At 37.7% G+C, this 19,456-nt stretch overlaps 1 protein-coding gene across 1 annotated transcript; it reads right to left on the bottom strand.

Moving 5' to 3' along the window:
- Positions 1-523: 523 nt before the first annotated feature.
- On the bottom strand, positions 524-19,002 carry tox4a (TOX high mobility group box family member 4 a). Its single transcript, XM_059345140.1, has 9 exons — positions 18,566-19,002; positions 16,573-16,638; positions 14,490-14,789; positions 10,374-10,619; positions 8,364-8,705; positions 7,107-7,187; positions 5,667-6,383; positions 1,940-2,082; positions 524-1,210 (listed from the first exon to the last, which is right to left on the bottom strand). The coding sequence occupies exons 1-9, from the start codon at positions 18,668-18,670 to the stop codon at positions 1,153-1,155; spliced, it is 2,058 nt and encodes a 685-aa protein (XP_059201123.1). The 5' UTR covers positions 18,671-19,002; the 3' UTR covers positions 524-1,152.
- Between the last annotated feature and the right edge of the window lie 454 nt (positions 19,003-19,456).

The following is a 19,456-nucleotide window of genomic DNA, read 5'->3' as shown; positions in this document are numbered from 1 at the left end:
TGGAGCCACTTAGATTGTTTCATATATTATAAATATATTATTAGATAATTGTTATTGATGCATTTATGTAAGCAGTGTTTTAATTTTCTAAAGCTAAGGCTAATTTTAACTACTTAATATTCCGTTATGTGGTTGAATTAATAGAAAATATGCATAATCACTTTAAATTTATCATGTTTTTATGTTAAATCTTCTGCTTCAGGCCTGAACACTACACAACACCAATCACAACATGGCCGCTGTATACACTTGCACTAACTTATATAAGTACTGTTGTTATAGTTATAGTATATATTTCCTTGTATTATTAGATTATGGTTGAAATACAGTTACCATTGCTAGATCCTTTTTTTTTCTTAAGCCAAGACCGCCATCTAGTGGTGTTAAAAAATAAAGCAAATAGGTTCACAAAGCTTCATTGACACTTCATTATCAATATCCAATCATTAAAAATAAGACTTTATAAATATAAATGAACTTTGTTAAGCTTGAAGTAATGTAGTCTTGCAAAAAACAGAAAGCACTGATTTGAGCAAATCTGCTCATTTATTAAGAAAACATGAAAGTCAAGCATTTTTTAAACAACGATCTGAACAGAATGTTTTACAAAAAACATGAAGGCAATATATAACCCAGAAAGGCCACTATTGTCAGTACAAAAACAAGGTATATAGTGATACAAACTGTTTTCCACCTTAAACAGCCTTTAGTTTATAGTGAAGAGACGTTTCAGAGCCAATCAGTGAGTTTTTATGTCTCAAACTGCTGGAAAAAAGGTTCAAATGTTCTTTGTTGGTTCCTTTTGACAAACAATAAACAGTTAACAATGATAAACTGACCTGTGTGGACTTCAGTAAGAGAGAACATTATTACCATGAACCAGCTTTGACACTTTATCTCCTCTAGCTGCCGTGAAGTCCCTTGATATCTGACTAAAGCTGGAGCAACATTACATCATAATTACTGTCACCGTTCATCCGTCTGTGTGGCAGAAACACTAGCGTGGGATTGCTGTCCTAATTTAGCAATATAACTGGTTTATTGTCCTGAAGGGCAACTGTCAAACCTACAGTACAAGTACAAAACTGCATGTGTCCTTCAACTATTAACACTGTAAAAAAACAAACAAGTATCCTGTTGGTGTGATTGGCTCTATTTCACTGTTCCCATGGTCTGATTCCTGATCGAGCACCAAGCCTTGAAGATTTCTCTGAAAAACACACAAAAAAAGTTCAGAAAAGTTATTTTATGTCATATTAAAAGACACAAAATGACTAAAAAAGGACACAAAATGACTAAAAAGACACAAAATGACTAAAAAAGGACACAAAATGACTAAAAATGACCAAAAAAAGACACAAAATGTCTAAAAAATGACACAAAATGACACAAAATGACCAAAAAAAGACACAAAATGTCTAAAAAGGACACAAAATGACCAAAAAAGACACAAATTGACAAAAAAAGACACAAAATGTCTAAAAAAGGACACAAAATGACTAAAAATGACCAAAAAGAGACACAAAATGTCTAAAAAGGACACAAAATGACCAAAAAAGACACAAATTGACTAAAAAATAAGAAACAAAATGACTAAAAAAAGACACAAAAGGACAAAAAAAAGGACAAAAACGACCAAAAAAGACACAAAAGGACAAAAAAAAAGGATTCAATTTACAGACTAAACTGAGGACACATAATAACAAACAATCACTAAGTAATACACTACATGAAAAACCGATATTTCAAAATAAAAGCACTGAATTCATATTTCTTTGTAGAGTTTATATAGATGATTGGAATAATAATTACAGGGCCAAAAAAAATCTCTATTTTTCAGTGTATGAAAGTTAACCTTTATTAATGGTATGTTGAAAATGATTTGGGGTCATAAAGGAGCCCAGGATGTTAAACTCATGCATGTTTAGCGTGTCCATACCTGCAGTGAGTGGCCACACACTCGTTGCTGCAGTACTCTCGGTCCCAGTCGTCGCTCTCCACCGCCGGGTTGTTGCAGCCCGTCCTCACACACACACTCCTCATCATCGCTGCTCCACCCGACCCGTTCACCTCCATCTCCTCCTGGACAGAGGAGGAAACATTGACTCTCTGTTCACTGATCTGGGCTTCTTATAGTGGGTGAAAATATTACAGCGTGGAGTCATTTTCTCCAAAAAGCCCTGTAGAACCTGATAATGTAATAAATTCCAGATAATATAATAAATTCCCAATAATGTAATAAAAATCTGCACTTCAGTCCATTGAAAATGTAATAAAACCTGATAATGTAATAACTTCCCGATAATGTAATACAACCTGATAATGTAATAAATTCCAGATAATGTAATAAATTCCCAATAATGTAACAAAAATCTGCACTTGAGTCCATTGAAAATGTAATAAAACCTGATAATGTAATAACTTCCCGATAATGTAATAAAACCTGATAATGTAATAAATTCCCGATAATGTAATAAATTCCCAATAATGTAACAAAAATCTGCACTTGAGTCCATTGAAAATGTAATAAAACCTGATAATGTAATAACTTCCCGATAATGTAATAAAACCTGATAATGTAATAAATTCCTGATAATGTAATACCCTGATAATGTAACAAAAATCTGCACTTGAGTCCATTGAAAATGTAATAAAACCTGATAATGTAATAACTTCCCGATAATGTAATAAAACCTGATAATGTAATACACTTTTTACCAATAATGTAATAAAGTATAACATTAATGGGAGGTTATTACATTATCAGGTTAGCCTTCATTTCACAAGTCCTGATAATGTAATAATTCCCCAATATTGTAATAATTTAACAGCAGACCACCCATTACTGGTATTATGGGTCAAAAGTTACTAAACATTCAACTTTGACCTGTTGGTGGCGCTAGAGCTCTGGAGCTAGAGTTGATAAACAGTATCACCACTTGAATCCAAGTAATGTTACATTATTACAATATTGGGGAATTATTACATTATCAGGACTTGGGAAATTAAGGCCAACCTGATAATGTAATAACCTCCATTAATGTAATAAAACCTGATAATGTAATAAATTCCCGATAATGTAATAAACCTGATAATGTAACAAAAATCTGCACTTGAGTCCATTGAAAATGTAATAAAACCTGATAATGTAATAACTTCCCGATAATGTAATAATTAATGGAGGTTATTACATTATCAGGTTAGCCTTCATTTCCCAAGTCCTGATAATGTAATAATTCCCCAATATTGTAATAATTTAACAGCAGACCACCCATTACTGGTATTATGGGTCAAAAGTTACTAAACATTCAACTTTGACCTGTTGGTGGCGCTAGAGCTCTGGAGCTAGAGTTGATACACAGTATCACCACTTAAACCCAAGTAATGTTAAATTATTACAATATTGGGGAATTATTACATTATCAGGACTTGGAAAATGAAGGCCAACCTGATAATGTAATAACCTCCCATTAATGTTATACTTTATTACATTATTGGTAAAAAAAAAAAGTGTATTACATTATTGGGAAGTTACATTATCAGGTTCTACAAGCTCCTATGATAAAGCAAAAGCAATAAGAGAATCAACATATACAGTCATGGGAAAAATGATTAGACCACCTTGTTTTCTTCAGTTTATTGTTCATTTTAATGCCTGGTAGAACTAAAGGTACATTTGTTTGGACAAATATAATGATAACAACAAAAATAGCTGATAAGAGTTTAATTTAAGAGCTGACATCTAGACATTGAACATGGTTTTATTTATAATAACCAAGATCATTATCAATTGTGTCTTCTTATTGGTCATTATCCGCCTTTTTTGTTAGTTTTGTGGTTTTTTTATTGGTCAAATTACGTCTTTTTTCGTCCTTTTGTGTCTTTTTTTGTCGATTTGTGTCTTTTTTTTTTGGTCAATTTATTATTGTTTATTTTTTTTTTTAGCCATTTTCCATGGTTTTCTTGATAATGATTTTGTTTTTTAACAACAAAACCATAGAAAATGTCTAGATATCAGCTCTTATATAAAAGTCTTATCAGCCATTTTTGTTGTTATCATTATATTTGTCCAAACAAATGTACCTTTAGTTGCATTAAAATGAACAAGAAATTGAAGAAAAAGGGTGGTCTAATAACTTTTTCCATGACTATATAACATTAACCGTCTCTTTATCATGTGTTATTGTAGTTTTATTTGAAGTTTCAGTGGATGTTAATGGGATTTTTTCTGCACTAACCAAGAGGAACTAGAGCAGAGACACTGTGAACATCTGTGAAGTTCATTCTTTTCCACAATCGTCAGTGAAAAAGCCCAAAGCTGCTTTGATTTGCATGGATTAGTGAGTGAACGGCAGTTTTTCACTTCCCCAGATGTCATGTGAGAGTTTTCAGTTTCCAGCTGTGGGTTTCTCTCTCTGCCACGCTGCTGTGAAACTGGAGAAACACTCACACACCACTTTATTAGGTACACCTCTTCAACTGCCCATTAATGCAGATATCTAATCAGCCAATCACGTGGCAGCAACTCAATGCATTAAGTCATGTAGACATGATGAAGAGGAGCTGCTGGAGGTCAAACGGAGCATCAGGATGGAGAAGAAAGGTGGTTTAACCCTCTGAAGTTTTGGCTTTTCTAGAAGTTTCCACGTCCCATTATCACATCAACTCTTTTTCAGCAAAAGTTAAAACTACCTCGACCAAGTCTAACATGATTTTACTGAAGTTTTTGAACAGATTTTTTTGAATTTTGCAGTGTGCATTCAGCATTTCAATGCATTTTTAATGCAATCTTTTGTGTTTAATGTTTTTTGTAATTTTTTGTGCTTTTTTAAATTTTTTTGTGTGTTTTTTGTAATTTTTTAAAATGTAATTTTATGTGTTTTTTGTAAAAAAAAAATTTGTTTTTTGTGTGGTTTACTCTGAAAAACAGAAAAAAAGTCAGAAAACCAGGAATAAAAATTACTCAGAAAATCAGGAAAATTTTGTCCGAAAAACATGAAAAAAATGAGTATGAAAAGCCGAAAAAATGAGACGATAAAAAAAATTGTCCTTAATATAAGAAATTAACTCTTAAAACCAGATAAATTAAAGCTGCCAGCAGTGATGAACTGGCCCGAGCAGAGTGACCTGATGATTATTAGTTTCTTACCAAGATAAAAAAACTTTAGATTTAGAAGTGCTAGATAATTTATCTTGTTTTAAGAGTTAATTTCTTATTTTAAGTGTTCAACATGCTTATTTCTAGATTTAATAATCTTAATATAAGAAATCTTGTCAAGTGAAATTATCTGTCCATGCAGCAAGATCATTTCCCTCAGATTTACTGTTTTATCTGGTTTTTAACACACCTTTTTTTTGCAGTGTGCTCCCAGCTTGACACCTTTAAAAAAGGGCTTAAAACTTTTTTGTTCAGGGAGGCATTTTTAGGTTGTCCCTAGATGTTTTTATTATTGTCTCTGCACCTTAATCTCTTAATAATCTACTGTGTCTATTTTATCTACTGCTGATTTGAACGTGTCTTCTCTTAGTCTTTTGTCTATTTTGTTTCTGGTTTCTGTAGCACTTTGAGATTTCTTTATGAAAAGTGCTTTACAAATAAAATGCATTATTATTATAATTATTATCTTTGCACAGAGCAAACAGCATCAGAACTAAAGAAGCTTCACCTCTTCTGAGTGCAGCTCTTCTGTAACAACATCCTCCGTCGCGTCTGCAGAGTTCACCACCTGCAGCGAGACGACGGCTGCAGCCGGCGCCGCCGTGCTGGCGGTGGAAGACGCGGCGGCCGTGTTGGGGACGATGATGGCCTCTTTACCCTGCAGGGACGCAGGAACTATCTTTATCTGCAGCGGAGGAGGAGGCGTAGCGGTGACGGACACGCTGACGCCTATCGTGGCTCCACCCTCCCGCGGCTTGGCCTGCAGAGGAGGAGGCGCGGGCGCCATCTGCTGGAGCCGAGGAGGAGGCGGAGCGTTCTGCATCTGCTGCAGCGGCGGCGGCTGGCGGGAGGCGCCCGACACCAGCAGCGTGGTGGCGGGCTGCAGGGCGCGGACCCCCCCGGGCAGCACCGTCACCACCTGCCCCCCCGCCTGCAGCATGTGTTTGGGGATGATGATCTTGGTGATGGTCTGGGCCGCCGGGGGGGCCGCCGCCGCCGGAGCCGGGACTTTGTTGGCCCCGGTGCGGGACCGCGTGGTCATCTCCGGGACGTCCAGGATGATGTTGGAGGTGCAGATGTTGGTGATGGTGTTCTCCTCCAGGCTGCTGCTGGCTGGACGCACCGCCTGCTGAGCACCAAAGAGAGGAGCAGCAGCAGCAGGAGGAGGAGTAGGGAGCACCGGGGGAGGAGGGGAAGGGGCCGCCTCCATCTCCTCACAGGCAGGCTGGGGGGAGACACATTTAAAAAAGGGTTAAAAAACAAAAATTCCAAATAGGAAACTGCTTTTCCTTTTTGAGTCGCGACCCCCAATTTAATTAGCTCACTGAACAGAATCTCACAGTTCAGATCATACAAACTCAGTTGATACGATGAATTTTGGACAAATAATGAAGCAGACAACAACTAAAACATCTCTCTGTCCGTGCATTTATATTTTTTTTTGTAAATTTTATTGTTACTTTTAATCTAAGTCCTTTGCTATCAGTTTAAAGGTCCATTCTGACCTCCTGAGTGTGTAACAGTCAGCTTCAAGCCAGAGACTCCTTGGAAAGTAACAACTTGATACTTTGGGATTTGTCAGAAAAGACACAAAATGACCCAAAAAAGAATCAAATTGACCACTTACAGACAAAAAATGATTAAAGAAAGACACAAAATGGCACAAAATGACCAAAAAAAGACACAAAATGACCAAAAAATGATCAAAAAAGACACAAAATTAGAAAAAAAGACAGAAAAATTACCAAAAAAGACACAAAATGACTAAAAAAAGACATTAAATGATCAAAAAGACTAAAACACATTAACACATGAACACTTTAACACAGTGGAGACAGAGCTGACTCCCAAAATGATTTGGCGACCCCCAGAAATCATCTCGCGACCCCAGTTGGGGTCGGGACCTCCAGGTTGAGAACCACTGCTTTAGAGGACGACGCTGTCTTACCTGTGTGAGCTGGTTGGCTTTATAAGCTGCCAGAGCCTTTAAATATTCCTTTTTGGCTGCTTCTGTCTTCCTCCTGTACACCTGGAGGAGACAAGACAATTATTACCATCTGATTATCAATCACAGTTTTATCTGGCAGCCATTCATGCTGCTGATACATCAGAAGAGTTGGAAAAGATTTGGAAAAAAGACTCCTGGAAAACTATCAGCTCCCATCTAAAGTGTTTAGAGTTTCTAGTCTCACACTGAGCTTTTAGACAGACTGTCAATCTAGCAGGAAACTATTTACAGACTACAACTAGATTCTTTTAGCAGTTTTTTCCTACCATGCAATTTTTTTCCCCATCATGCTCTTAGTAAAAACTGACTAAATGGAGGAGAAGCAGCTTTTGGCTCCAGCTGCTCTAGTGTGTGACTCAGTGGTTTGTGTTGAAAACAACAACAACAACAACAAAAAGAAGATCCATCTACCTGCACTGCTACTTTACTGTACATTCTTTACTGTATTTCTATAACATATCAATTCACTGTATATATCCTATAGCATATTCAACTCATACCTGCACTATATTTAACACTGTTCATATGTTAATACCCTAACACTTTACTACTCTGCACTTCTGGTTAGATGCTAAACTGCATTTCGTTGTCCTATTACTCTGTTGAATGACAATAAAGTTGAATAAAAAAAAAAAGAAAAAAAAAAGAAAAAAAAAAGAGGAAAAGACGCCACAAAATGCACCATCAAAAAATGATATTAATCATTGATTATTTTGTACTTATTTATGTTTACATTTATTTATACATGTTAACTGGGTCTCCTTCCTGTTCTCTTTACTAAGAAACATCTAAATATATGACATCACTATGTTTTTATTGAGGCATTATTGTGATTTTCCTTTTTCCTGTGGAAGTGTTTTTACTGGCCGGTCAGGAACCAGTCTGGAACCAGTCAGGAACCAGTCAGGAACCAGTCTGGAACCAGTCTGGAACCAGTCAGGAACCGGCCTTGAGCCGGTCTGGAACCAGTCTGGAACCAGTCTGGAACCAGTCCGGAACCAGTCCGGAACCAGTCTGAACCGGGGACCTTACCCCGCTCATCTATTGGTTGGTGATTGTGTTACGTCACTGAGACTTGATATAATATCAAACACGTTTGATATGATCCAAACCAAGACTAGGAAAAGACTGATATGATTTTTCTCTCCAAAACGGACTCAGAATATTAATAAACTGTATATAAGCGTGTTCCAGTACCTGTTTCTGCTCCTCAGCCAGACTGTCCCACATAGAAGCTACGATCTTTGACACCTCCCCAAACGAGGCGTTGGGGTTCTGGCCTTTAATGGCCGCCTGAGTGTCTCTGAAGAACAGCGCGTACGCTGAAACGGGCTTCTGAGGTTCGTTGGGGTCTTTCTTCTTCCTTCCTTTCTTGGCCCCCACGGCCCCGGGCCCCGAGGCCAGAGAGGCCGGCCTCCAGCCGCCCCTCCTAGCTGCAGCAGGAGACCCAGAAGATGGAGGAGCTGGGTGGGAGGACATGTGGGAGAGGGAGGAGGAGGAGGAGGAGAGATACATGGGGGAGTCGACCAGAACGCTCCTCTGGGAGGGAGAGAGGAAGAGGAGAGAGGAGAGGAGAGAGGAGATATCAGCTGGAGGATCAAACACAGCATGAAAATATCTTTCTATGAAAGCAAGAAGCGCCTGTGTGTGTGTGTGTGTGTGTGTGTGTGTGTGTGTGTCTAGGCCAAAGTTATAATAGTTTTGGATTTTTCATTAGTTTTAGTTTTAATTTTGTTGTGAATTTTTGTAGCCTACCTATCTTTAGGAGTTTTAAAGTGGCTACAAGGTTCAATTTTCCAATAATATTCTAATTTTTCCCAGCAAATATTAATGTTCAATGTGTATGTGCTGGATGGTGTGATACCTTATGAAAAGTAAGTGTTTTATGGAGTTGCAGCCGTTGTTGTGGTCTGCATGTAATGTGCAAATTCTTGTATTCACATCCATCTGTTTGTGCTGCATGTAAACTTATTCCCTCCTATATCTGTGTCTCTTTATATCTAAATGTACATCCATGTATTACCCAATATACACTTTGTATATTACAGGGTTTGTACACTTTCAGTGGTCAAATTCAAGCATTTTTCAAGCTTTTCCAGTTTTTTACACCTGTTGTAAGTTGCATGTTTTAGATGAGTACTTACATACTAAAAGGGGGAGATTTCACTAAACCATACCAACAGAGATGGTGTTACACTGTTATACTGCCTTGCGCGCTCGAATTTCATTTCGAACCTCCACACAGTCTGGAAACTACAGCCGTTTCTTAGCCCTGTTTCAGGGATCCAATCACAGAACGGGGAGGGACGGCAAGACGATGACGCGTACTACTCGACAGACGGAAGCTTGTAGTTTTGTAGTTTTCTTACGGATCCAACATGGCCGCAGCAGACGCCAAGCTCTCTTTGGATCTAGCTTTAGACTGCGTTTTAAATAGTTTAGAGCGATTTTTGATTTTTAAAGAAAAACAACGTTTGACTTTAAACTCCTGTTTCACCACCAAAAAGGATGTTTTAGCCTTGCTTCACACAGGATTTGGCCAAAGTCTAATCTACCAACTAGCCCCGCTACCGCTCGCTGCTGTAACGCCGGTGATCTGGCTACGAGCCGGGGGACAGCGGAGCCGCCCAGAGACCCCCAGCAGCTCGTCTATTGACCATAAAATCAGTGGATGTGTGTGGCTGAATGACATGAGGGGGAACAAGGCGTAAAAATAAATAATCTTGCAGAAAGCGAGAACTGGAGAAGCAAAGCAGCAAGCAACACTCTCACACAGACACATAGACACAGACACAGACACAGACACACACACACACACACACGGTAGACTGTGAGCTGAAACTACGGAGCAGCCAGAGTCAGAACATGCTGCAGAAAAACGTAGCAGAAGCAGAATTGAGCATTTCAGTCTCAAAGTAGAGATGGGCTAGTCCGGCTATGTAAACATTTATTTCTGTTGCTCTACTACGTCATCTGGTATAACTGATACGATTGGTTAAGAGCTACCTACAGACGCTTATGATAGACATTCATAGCGCCCAATAAACGGCTCCGGAGGATCGTAAACCACGCCTCCTCTACGGATAAATGAATAGCTCGTTGCCAGACTAGATCTCACTTGTGATTTAGTCTGCCGTTAGCCAGGCTACTAGTGTACAAGAATGCAAGCCAACATGAACTTTGGGCTCTACAGGTGTGGCCCCTCACCTTGAAGTCATCCATGTCCTCGTCCTGCAGGGAGCCGGCTGGTGACGGTGTAGCTGACAGCGGCTGCTCCGGGGTCTCTGAGTGATGGCCGATGGTGTCCCCTCCCAGCCCCAGAGCCAGCTCCGACGGGTTGATGGTGCTCAGCTGGCTGCTCCCCAGGAGACCATGACTGATGTCACCAAGCTGGACATCAATGGTCATAGGGGACGAGCTGCTGAAATGTGAACCTCCGGGATTCCCCAGTTCCTACAGGAAGAGGTATCAGAAAACAAAAAGTTGCATTCACTAACAGCACACAAACAGCTTTGTTTCTGTGTGAGGGTTAGGATCATTACTAGGGGTGCACCCATTTCCTTTATTTGGCGGAATCGGTGACCGGCCGATTCTTTTACGTCAAACCGATCTTATCTACCTCCGCAAAGGACTTAAAGTATTTATTTTAAGTTTGTAGTATAAATTTTAGGGCCGGGACCCGATTAAAAAAAATTAATCTAATTAATTAGAGGCTTTGTAATTAATTAATCGCAATTAATCACATTTTAATCGCATATAAATATTTGACCTGAGAACAGTGAGAAGTCGTTTTTTTCACATGGATTTTTAGTATACCATTGAATAATGACTGAATACATAAGCTTAAGCAACAAAAATATTGTTTATTTTTGTTCAAGTCCTACACACCAGTGCAATTTTTGCCATTAAGTGTAGCAATAGCATATTTATAAATATAGTACATTTCATAAATCCAGGTAGCCTATAGGTAGGTAGACCTTCTGTAAACTAGAATACTTTGGTTTTTGAAGTAAAACACAATCCATGCTAGCTAGCACGCTAGCCGCTAGCTGCTATATGTTTAGCATTGAGGTGATACTTGAGGCTGGATGTGCTGCTATGGTGATATGTGAATTCCTTGTTGCCTAGCAACACAACCATGCTCTTATCGACGCTTCCATCCGTTGGTTTTTAGTAACTAAATGTCCCATCATCCACGGGGCCAACCAAAGGTCTCATCAGCTTCTTCCTTCATGTTCACTGTGGTTTGTTGTTGTCTCAACTCATCAATGCTAGTTGGTGCTCCAGTATAATCGGTCCGCCTGAAACTCATCCAGTGAGAAACGTTCCGCGGTGCAAAAATAAGTGCGATTAAAATGCGTCAATCTTTTTAACGTGTTCATTTTTGTGTAATTAATTCATCTTAATTAACGCTTTAAAGTCCCGGCCCTAATACATTTACAACCTTTCTGAGTGAGAAAAGTGAATTAAAGATCAAGTCAAAAGTTCCTTTTAGTTTTCTTTATTTTCAGATATCAAATACACTGAATAAATACAGCGCAGGAGACCTTATTCATCCTATATCAGAGGTTGTTTCTGAAGGGCCCGTCCTGCTCAAGCCTCGTCTCTCTCTGCTTCTCTGCCTGTGTGCCCGTCCTTTTAAACGCCCGTCTGCCAGCCCACTTCTGGAGCGCACTCTCGTGAACGCGCAAGCTGATAAACTTCTTAACCTTACATGTTTATTCTCCACATTACAAACGTCTCCTGTTTAACGGCTTCCTGACCTTAAACTACCTTCCTTCTAGTGCACACCACCCTGGGAACTGGCTTGGTCCATTGTTCTGGAGATCCTGGAAGACGCCCCTCAGGGACAGAAACCCACATCCTGTTCCTCACACTATACAGGGTTGGTACACTTTAGCAGTGGTCAAATTAAAGCATTTTTCCAGGTCCATTTTCAAGCTTTTCCAGTATCTTCCACCTGTTGTAAATTGCATGTTTTAGATGAGTACTTACATACTAAAAGGGGGAGATTTCACTGAACCATACCAACAGAGATGGTGTTACACTTTTAGGAGGAACGGTCTTCATTTCAGATAGGCTACTCATTATTTTTACATTGAACATGTGATTATCTATAGCACGGGTCTCAAACTCGCGGCCCACGGGCCAATTGCGGCCCTCATGATGATATTTTGCGGCCCCCACATTGATATGAAAGTTTAATGTGAGTTTTATATGAATGGCACTTTACCGTGTTGTGTGGAAGGTCCCTTTAATTACTTTTTTTGGTAATTTTGTGTCTTTTTTAGTTATTTAGATTATTTTTTTTGTCATTTTGTGTCTTTTTTATGTCATTTTGTGTCTTTTTTAAAATAATTTTGTCTTTTTTGGTAATTCTGTGTCTCTTTGGTAATTTTGTGTCTTTTTTTCGTAATTTTGTGTCTTTTTTGTGTCATTTTATGTCTTTTTTGGTCATTTTGTGTCTTTTTTGGTCATTTTGTGTCTTTTTTTGGTCGTTTTGATACTGCCTCCAGCAGCCCCCACGTAATTTGAGTTTGAGACCCCTGATCTATAGTCTATAGATGGATATAGTCAGATTGCAAGAGAAATACAGTAAGAATTTCAAGCATTTACAAGCACTTTGTCCATAATCCTTGAAGCACTTTTTAAACCTTGAAAATAAAACATTTAAATTCAAGCATTTTCAAGGATTTCAAGCACCCGTACCAACCCTGACTATGACATCAACAGAGCAATCAATCTTAATCCCAATACACAAAAATAGTAACCTGATCATATACTACAAGTTCAGTATTTTATTTACTACCTCAGACATTGTGATTTCCTTTATTTGTTAAAGAAAAATGCTGCGGTGTTATTGTTTTTCAATAAAATAAGATTCAAATATTGAAGGTGTATGCTGTGAGTTATAAAAAAATCGGTATCGGCAGGTCAGGCTTTTTAAAAATCGGTGATCGGCCAGAAAATTGCAATCGGTGCACCCCTAATAATTACTATATCGACTTATCGTTCAATATTTAAAAATAGACGCAATAGTTTTCTTCTGGATTTAATATATTGTTGTTTACATGCGTGACTTTTTGTGTTGTGTTTAAAGTAAAGCTGCAAATGTTTGACAGGCAGCACGATTTGCCGGGAAAAAAACCTACATTTCCCAAGCAGCCATTCCTGCTGTTTATATGTTATTTTAATAATAAAATAATAAAAGACATAATGCTTATTTCAGTGCAATGTTTTGTCAACAGAGCCTGAAAGTTTATTTTATAAGTTTTGGTTGTAGTTTATTTATTTATGTTTTATTTATCTAGGATGTTTTAATATTTATTTTCCACATTTCAATTCCAATGTTTAATATTCTCGAGATTTAAAAGTGCATTGCTGTGGAAAAGGATGAACTTATTATGCTCTAATGTCGATATAAAACAAAAAACATCGATACAACAATACTACACTGCAAAAAAGGTGTTTAGTCTAAAAACCAGATAAAACAGTAAATCTGAGGGAAATGATCTTGCTGCATGGACAGATAATTTACCTTGACAAGATTTCTTAAATGAAGATTATTTAATCTAGAAATAAGCATGTTGAACACTTGAAATAAGAAATTAACTCTTAAAACAAGATAAATGATCTAACACTTCTAAATGTAAAGTTGTTTTTTTTATCTTGGTAAGAAACAAATAATTGTCAGATCACTCTGCTCGGGCCAGTTCATCACTGCTGGCAGCTTTAATTTTTTATCTCTTTTGTACATTTTTTTTGTCTTTTTTGGTCATTTTGTGACCAAAAGAAGATGTAAAAAGACACAAAATGACCAAAAAAAGACACACAAAAAAGACACAAAAAAGGACCAAAAAAGAGACAAAAAAGACCAAAAAATATACAAAAAAGGACCAAAAAAAAAAGAGACAAAAAGACGTGAAATGACCAAAAAAGAAACAAAAGATGCAAAATGGCCAAAAAAGACATAAAAAGACAAAAAAACACCCAAAAAAACCCCAAAATGTTTTTCTTTAATCTTGGTAAGAAACACATAATTTGCAGCTTTGATTTATCTTGTTTTAAGAGTTAATTTCTTATTTTAAGTGTTCAACATGCTTATTTCTAGATTCAACAATCTTAATTTAAGAAATCTTGTCAAGGTAAATTATCTGTCCATGCAGCAAGATCATTTCCCTCAGATTTACTGTTTTATCTGGTTTTTAGACACACCTTTTCTGCAGTGTATCGTTTATTGTTATAGTTTCTGGTAGAATATATTGTCCTATAAGACGTGTTATGGTGCCAGGCGTGGTGAGGGTCCACAGGTAGAGAACTCACCAGAGCCGAGGAGCTCAGCAGGGCTCCTCCTCCGGTCTGACCCATGGTCCCGAGGTTCAGCTGCTCCAGGCCTTGAGACCCAGAGTTCACGAAGGTGGAGGCGAAGGACGGGTCGTTGGCCTCCACCACCAGGTTGCTCACGAGGCTCCTGGAGCCTGAAGGGCCCCCGGGGCCATCGGACCCGTCTGTCAGCTCAAAGTGGGACACTCCATCACTGATGCTCAGAGTGGGGTCGGGGTCCAGGGAGATCGGGGGGATCTCAAACACCTCGTCCCCGAGACTGGGAGTATGGAACGTCTGCTGTATGTGGAGGAAGAGACAGAATAACGGGTCAGTTCTTAATGAACTGAGTCAGGGTAAAGACTTATTACTAGTGATGGGACGGACTGGGCCGAAGCACGTATCAAGGCTGGTTTCTTTCTTTGGTTGGCCCCGTGGATGATGGGACATTTAGTTACTAAAAACCAACGGATGGAAGCGTCGATAAGATCGTGGTTGTGTTGCTAGGCAACAAGGAATTCACATATCACCATAGCAGCACATCCAGCCTCAAGTATCACCTCAATGCTAAACATATAGCAGCTAGCCGCTAGCGTGCTAGCTAGCGTGGATTGTGTTTTACTTCAAAAAGTATTCTAGTTTACAGAAGGTCTACCTACCTATAGGCTACCTGGATTTATGAAATCTACTATATTTATAAATATGCTATTGCTACACTTAATGGCAAAAATTGCACTGGTCTGTTGGACTTGAACAAAAATAAACAATAATTTTGTTGCTTAAGCTTATGTATTCAGTCATTATTCAATGGTATACTAAAAATCCATGTGAAAAAAATTACTTCTCACTGTTCTCAGGTCAAATATTTATATGCGATTAAAATGCGATTAATTTAGATTAATTAATTACAAAGCCTCTAATTAATTAGATTATTTTTTTTAATCGAGTCCCGGCCCTAATATAAACATATATAAAGTGCAATGGAGCCTCGCAAAATTGAGTCAAAGCACAGTGGCAAAAATATTCTTTCTTAATAAGAATGAAGAAAGTCATCATCATCATCATCATCATCACCCCAGTATTCATATTCACAATCAATGTCTAATCTTTGGAAAACACTGCAACAGTTTTAACATAAACATCTCATGTGCTGTTGGATTTATTCAAACATTGACTGAAATAATACTGACACGTTTTTTGACATTAATAGACTCTTACCATTACCCACACATTAATCAACAACAGATTGAATGAATGAATGAATGAATGAATCATACAAAGTCAAATTAAACTGTTCTTGGCAGTGATTATTCCCATGCTGACAGTGTTGCAGACAGCCAAGAGACTAGGGCTGGGGAATACGGACCAAAAGTTGTATCCCGATATATTTAGGCTGAATATCTATATATGATATATATCCCAATATTTTTATTGTATTATTTTTAAAAGTGAGAGCAAATGTCATGGAAAAAGTTATTAGACCACCCTATTTCTTCAATATCTTGTTTATTTTAATGCCTGGTACAACTAATTGTACATTTGTTTGGAAAAATATAATGAAAACAACCATAGTACCTCGATAATAACCAAAATCATTATCAAGAAAACCACGGAAAATGGCTAGATATCAGCTCTAAATTAAATTGTTAAGAGCTATTTTTGTTGTTAACATTATATTTGTCCAAATAAATGTACCTTTAGTTGTACCAGGCATTAATATGAACAATAAACTAAAGAAAACAAGGGTGGACTAATAATTTTTTCCATGACTTTATAAGGAAAGAAAAAAAATTGAGCAATATCGATATATGTGATATGGTCTAATTCCATATCACATTTAAAAATATATCGATGTATTTTTTATATCGATATATCGCCCAGTCTTACAAGACTCCATCACAAAAAGTTAAAAAGACAGTGAAGGTTTGGACCAGCAGGAGGGTTTTTGTGCACATGAAGCCTCAAGAAATTAACCTTTTTTTGAACCAATTAGATGGAAAGCTTCAAGGCTTCATGAGGCTTTATGTGGCCATCACTACTTATTACACTTTACTATCATGTTGCTTGAATGAACTTAACTCACCTCAGCAGACAGAAAAGGGTGGCCCGCTCCACTGATGGTCAGATAACTGTCTCCGCCTTCTGGAAACTGGAAACAAACCGTCAGAATTAGCAACTCCGCTATTTCCATTAGTCAATGTTGACCTTTTTAATCGTCACACAGTTAAAATAATTGCCTACGTCATTATTTGTCAAAATAGGTTTTTTTTGCCTAAATCATCTCCTGCTATGGTAAAATCTCCTCCATCCTCAGTTGATCAGATCATGTGATTTTACCCCTTTAAGATCATCACTTCTTTCACAATTTGCCACATTCATAAGCATCAGATAAGAACCCAGCAAAGAAGAGCTAGAGGGAGATTGTTTAGTTATCAGTTTAGTTTATCAGTGTTTTATTGTTGACACTAATATTGGTAACACTTTATTTTGAAGGTGTCTACATAAGAGTGGCATGAGCGTGTCGTAAACATGACATGGGATGTGTCATGAACATTAATGACACTTTGAAGTAACATTAATGCTCATGATACTTGTCATGTCATGTTTCTGACAGGCTTGTGTGACTCTTATGTAGACACCTTCAAAATAAAGTGTTACCATATCTTGCTTAAGTCACAAAGGCATGTTCAAAAGTCATTTATTTCTCTTAAGTTACATAATTTACACACAGTGTTATTACTATGCCAATAAGAAGAAGAAGAAGAAGAAGAAGAGTACTTTATTAATCCCACAATGGGGAAATTCAACCTCTGCATTTAACCCATCCTTATTTTACACACAAGTGAACACACCATGCAAGGAGCAGTGGGCAGCACATTACTGCGCCCGGATAGAGGCTTTTTTGCATATATTGTATATAACTACAAACAACATTTATGTGTGATTGTGCATTAAACTGGTACAGCAAAACTAAAGGAGGGAGTGTCACATTAGATGAAGGGAAATATAGAGGTTAATATTAATCAGACATGTTAGATTTCTGCAATGTGACGTCCTGGTTGAAGTGAAATCTTGATGACGCTCACAGACTGGATGTGACATTCAGTCATGTTTGTCTGTGATCATCTCATTTAACTTCAGTCTAGTAATGAGTGAGTATTTTAGTCAATAGCCATCCTTTGTTGCATCCTTTTTGAGTGAAATGATCAATAAATGTCATATGTTACACTTTTGGTGAAGTTTTTTGTGTTTCCTGCAAACAGTGTTGGTTCTACACAGGGGCCTCCAGGGGCCACTGCCCCTGTAAAGAAGCCTTTGGCCCCTGCTGTGGCCCCTGTGTCAAATTAATAATAAAATGATCAATTTATAACAATGAACAATGAAACAATTCTAACTTTTTTTTTGTTCAAACAATATTTCTATTATATCATTGTACACAAAAGAAACCCAGAATGTGTACATTGTATAATAGTTTAACTCTCTGGAGTCTTATGGGGCTATTTTGTCCATTTTTGAATCCTTTTCATGTCTTTACATGTCTTTGTAAGTCATTTTGTGTCTTTTTTGGACATTTGTGTCTTTTTTGTGTCTTTTTTTGGTAATTTTGTGTCTGTTGTGTCATTTTTAGTTATTTTGTGTCTTTTCTGGTCATTTTGTGTTTTTTTTTTTGTCATTGGTGTCATTTATGTTTCTTTTTTTGTGTCTGTTTTAGTTATTTTGTGTATTTTTTTTGTGGTCATTTTGTGTCTTTTTTTTTGGTCATTTTGTGTCTTTTTTTTGTCATTGGTGTCATTTATGTTTCTTTTTTTTGTGTCTGTTTTAGTTATTTTGTGTATTTTTTTTTGGTCATTTTGTGTCTTTTTCAAGACATTCAAAGATTTTGAATGCTTAAATATCATCTTTGCCATTCTTTCATGTGCTAATGTGCCCCTCTGATTAAACACTGGCCCCTCATTGGCCCCCACAGTAAAACTGGTCTAGAACCGCCACTGCCTGCAAAACTTGAAAAAATGACTTAGTGTGTTATTTTAACAGGGAGATGATATGAAACACTTGCTGCAGCCTTGTTTCCTCACCTTGTTCTCCTCGGGGTATCCGCCATATGCTGGTGGGTCCAAAAACTCAGAGTCCACATTCTGAGCACATCCATCCGACAGGTCAGAGTAAAAATTAAGGTCCATTTCCAGATAGTTTACTCTAAACTAACTACCACATACGCTGTGTACTTGGTTGATTCCCATTTAGGCCAACTATCCCCACATTAACTAGCTAACAGCTAGCTAACCTTAGCAGCTAATCTCTCCGGTTGAAGAGGGGATGCTAAGCTACATTAGCTTTGAAGCCCTATGTAGAACTGGGACAAGGAGCTGATTTGAGGCTGATAACAGGTAACTATTAAATCACAAAGTTGCCGAAAAATATGAGGTATTCCCCTTGGAGCAGCTCTTATGGGAGGCTCCACGCTAAAACTCATTCATGTGCTAGTGTGTTGCTACACTGTGTCTGAATGGCTGGTGTTGGATTCACGGGCTGTGGGAAACACGGCAACTATTTCGTGAAATCAATTAAAACAGCCCGCAAAATGGCAGCTGAACTTGTTTTGAAAAGTATATTTAAAAAATATATTTACCACCACTTACGTTGTTTGCTTTAATTAAAGCAACCAGCTACATTTTCCATTTGCGTTTGAAGTAACCAATGAAAAAGCAGCCACCAGGTCGTCTAGCTTTTTATATCTATTACGTTATTTCTTTTTTCTTTCTTTTTTTAAACGCTCATGTACGAGCAAACAAAAGGCCGTGAAGGCAGCAGCAAGTTAAAATTCCACCAATCAGGTTGAGCGGCTTCAACGAACACTTATTACGTGTGAGAGATAAAGAAAACCCAGACATATGATACCTATAACTCCTAAACAGTCATATTTTGAATATATATAATTTATATATATATATATATATATATATTTT

Source organism: Centropristis striata, chromosome 11, assembly GCF_030273125.1.
Source record: "Centropristis striata isolate RG_2023a ecotype Rhode Island chromosome 11, C.striata_1.0, whole genome shotgun sequence".
Classification (NCBI taxonomy): Eukaryota; Metazoa; Chordata; class Actinopteri; order Perciformes; family Serranidae; genus Centropristis; species Centropristis striata.
The sequence above is the reverse complement of the archived record's forward strand: the minus strand, read 5'-3'. Positions and strand labels throughout refer to the sequence as shown.

Excerpts from the sequence above, each read along its gene's own strand:
- tox4a (XM_059345140.1), bottom strand. The coding sequence starts at position 18,670 with ATGGACCTTAATTTTTACTCTGACCTGTCGGATGGATGTGCTCAGAAT. Across the intron at positions 8,706-10,373 it reads AGGACATGGATGACTTCAAG|AGGAGCGTTCTGGTCGACTC; the intron begins GTGAGGGGCCAC and ends TCTCCCTCCCAG. Across the intron at positions 2,083-5,666 it reads AAGAGCTGCACTCAGAAGAG|GAGGAGATGGAGGTGAACGG; the intron begins GTGAAGCTTCTT and ends TCCTCTGTCCAG.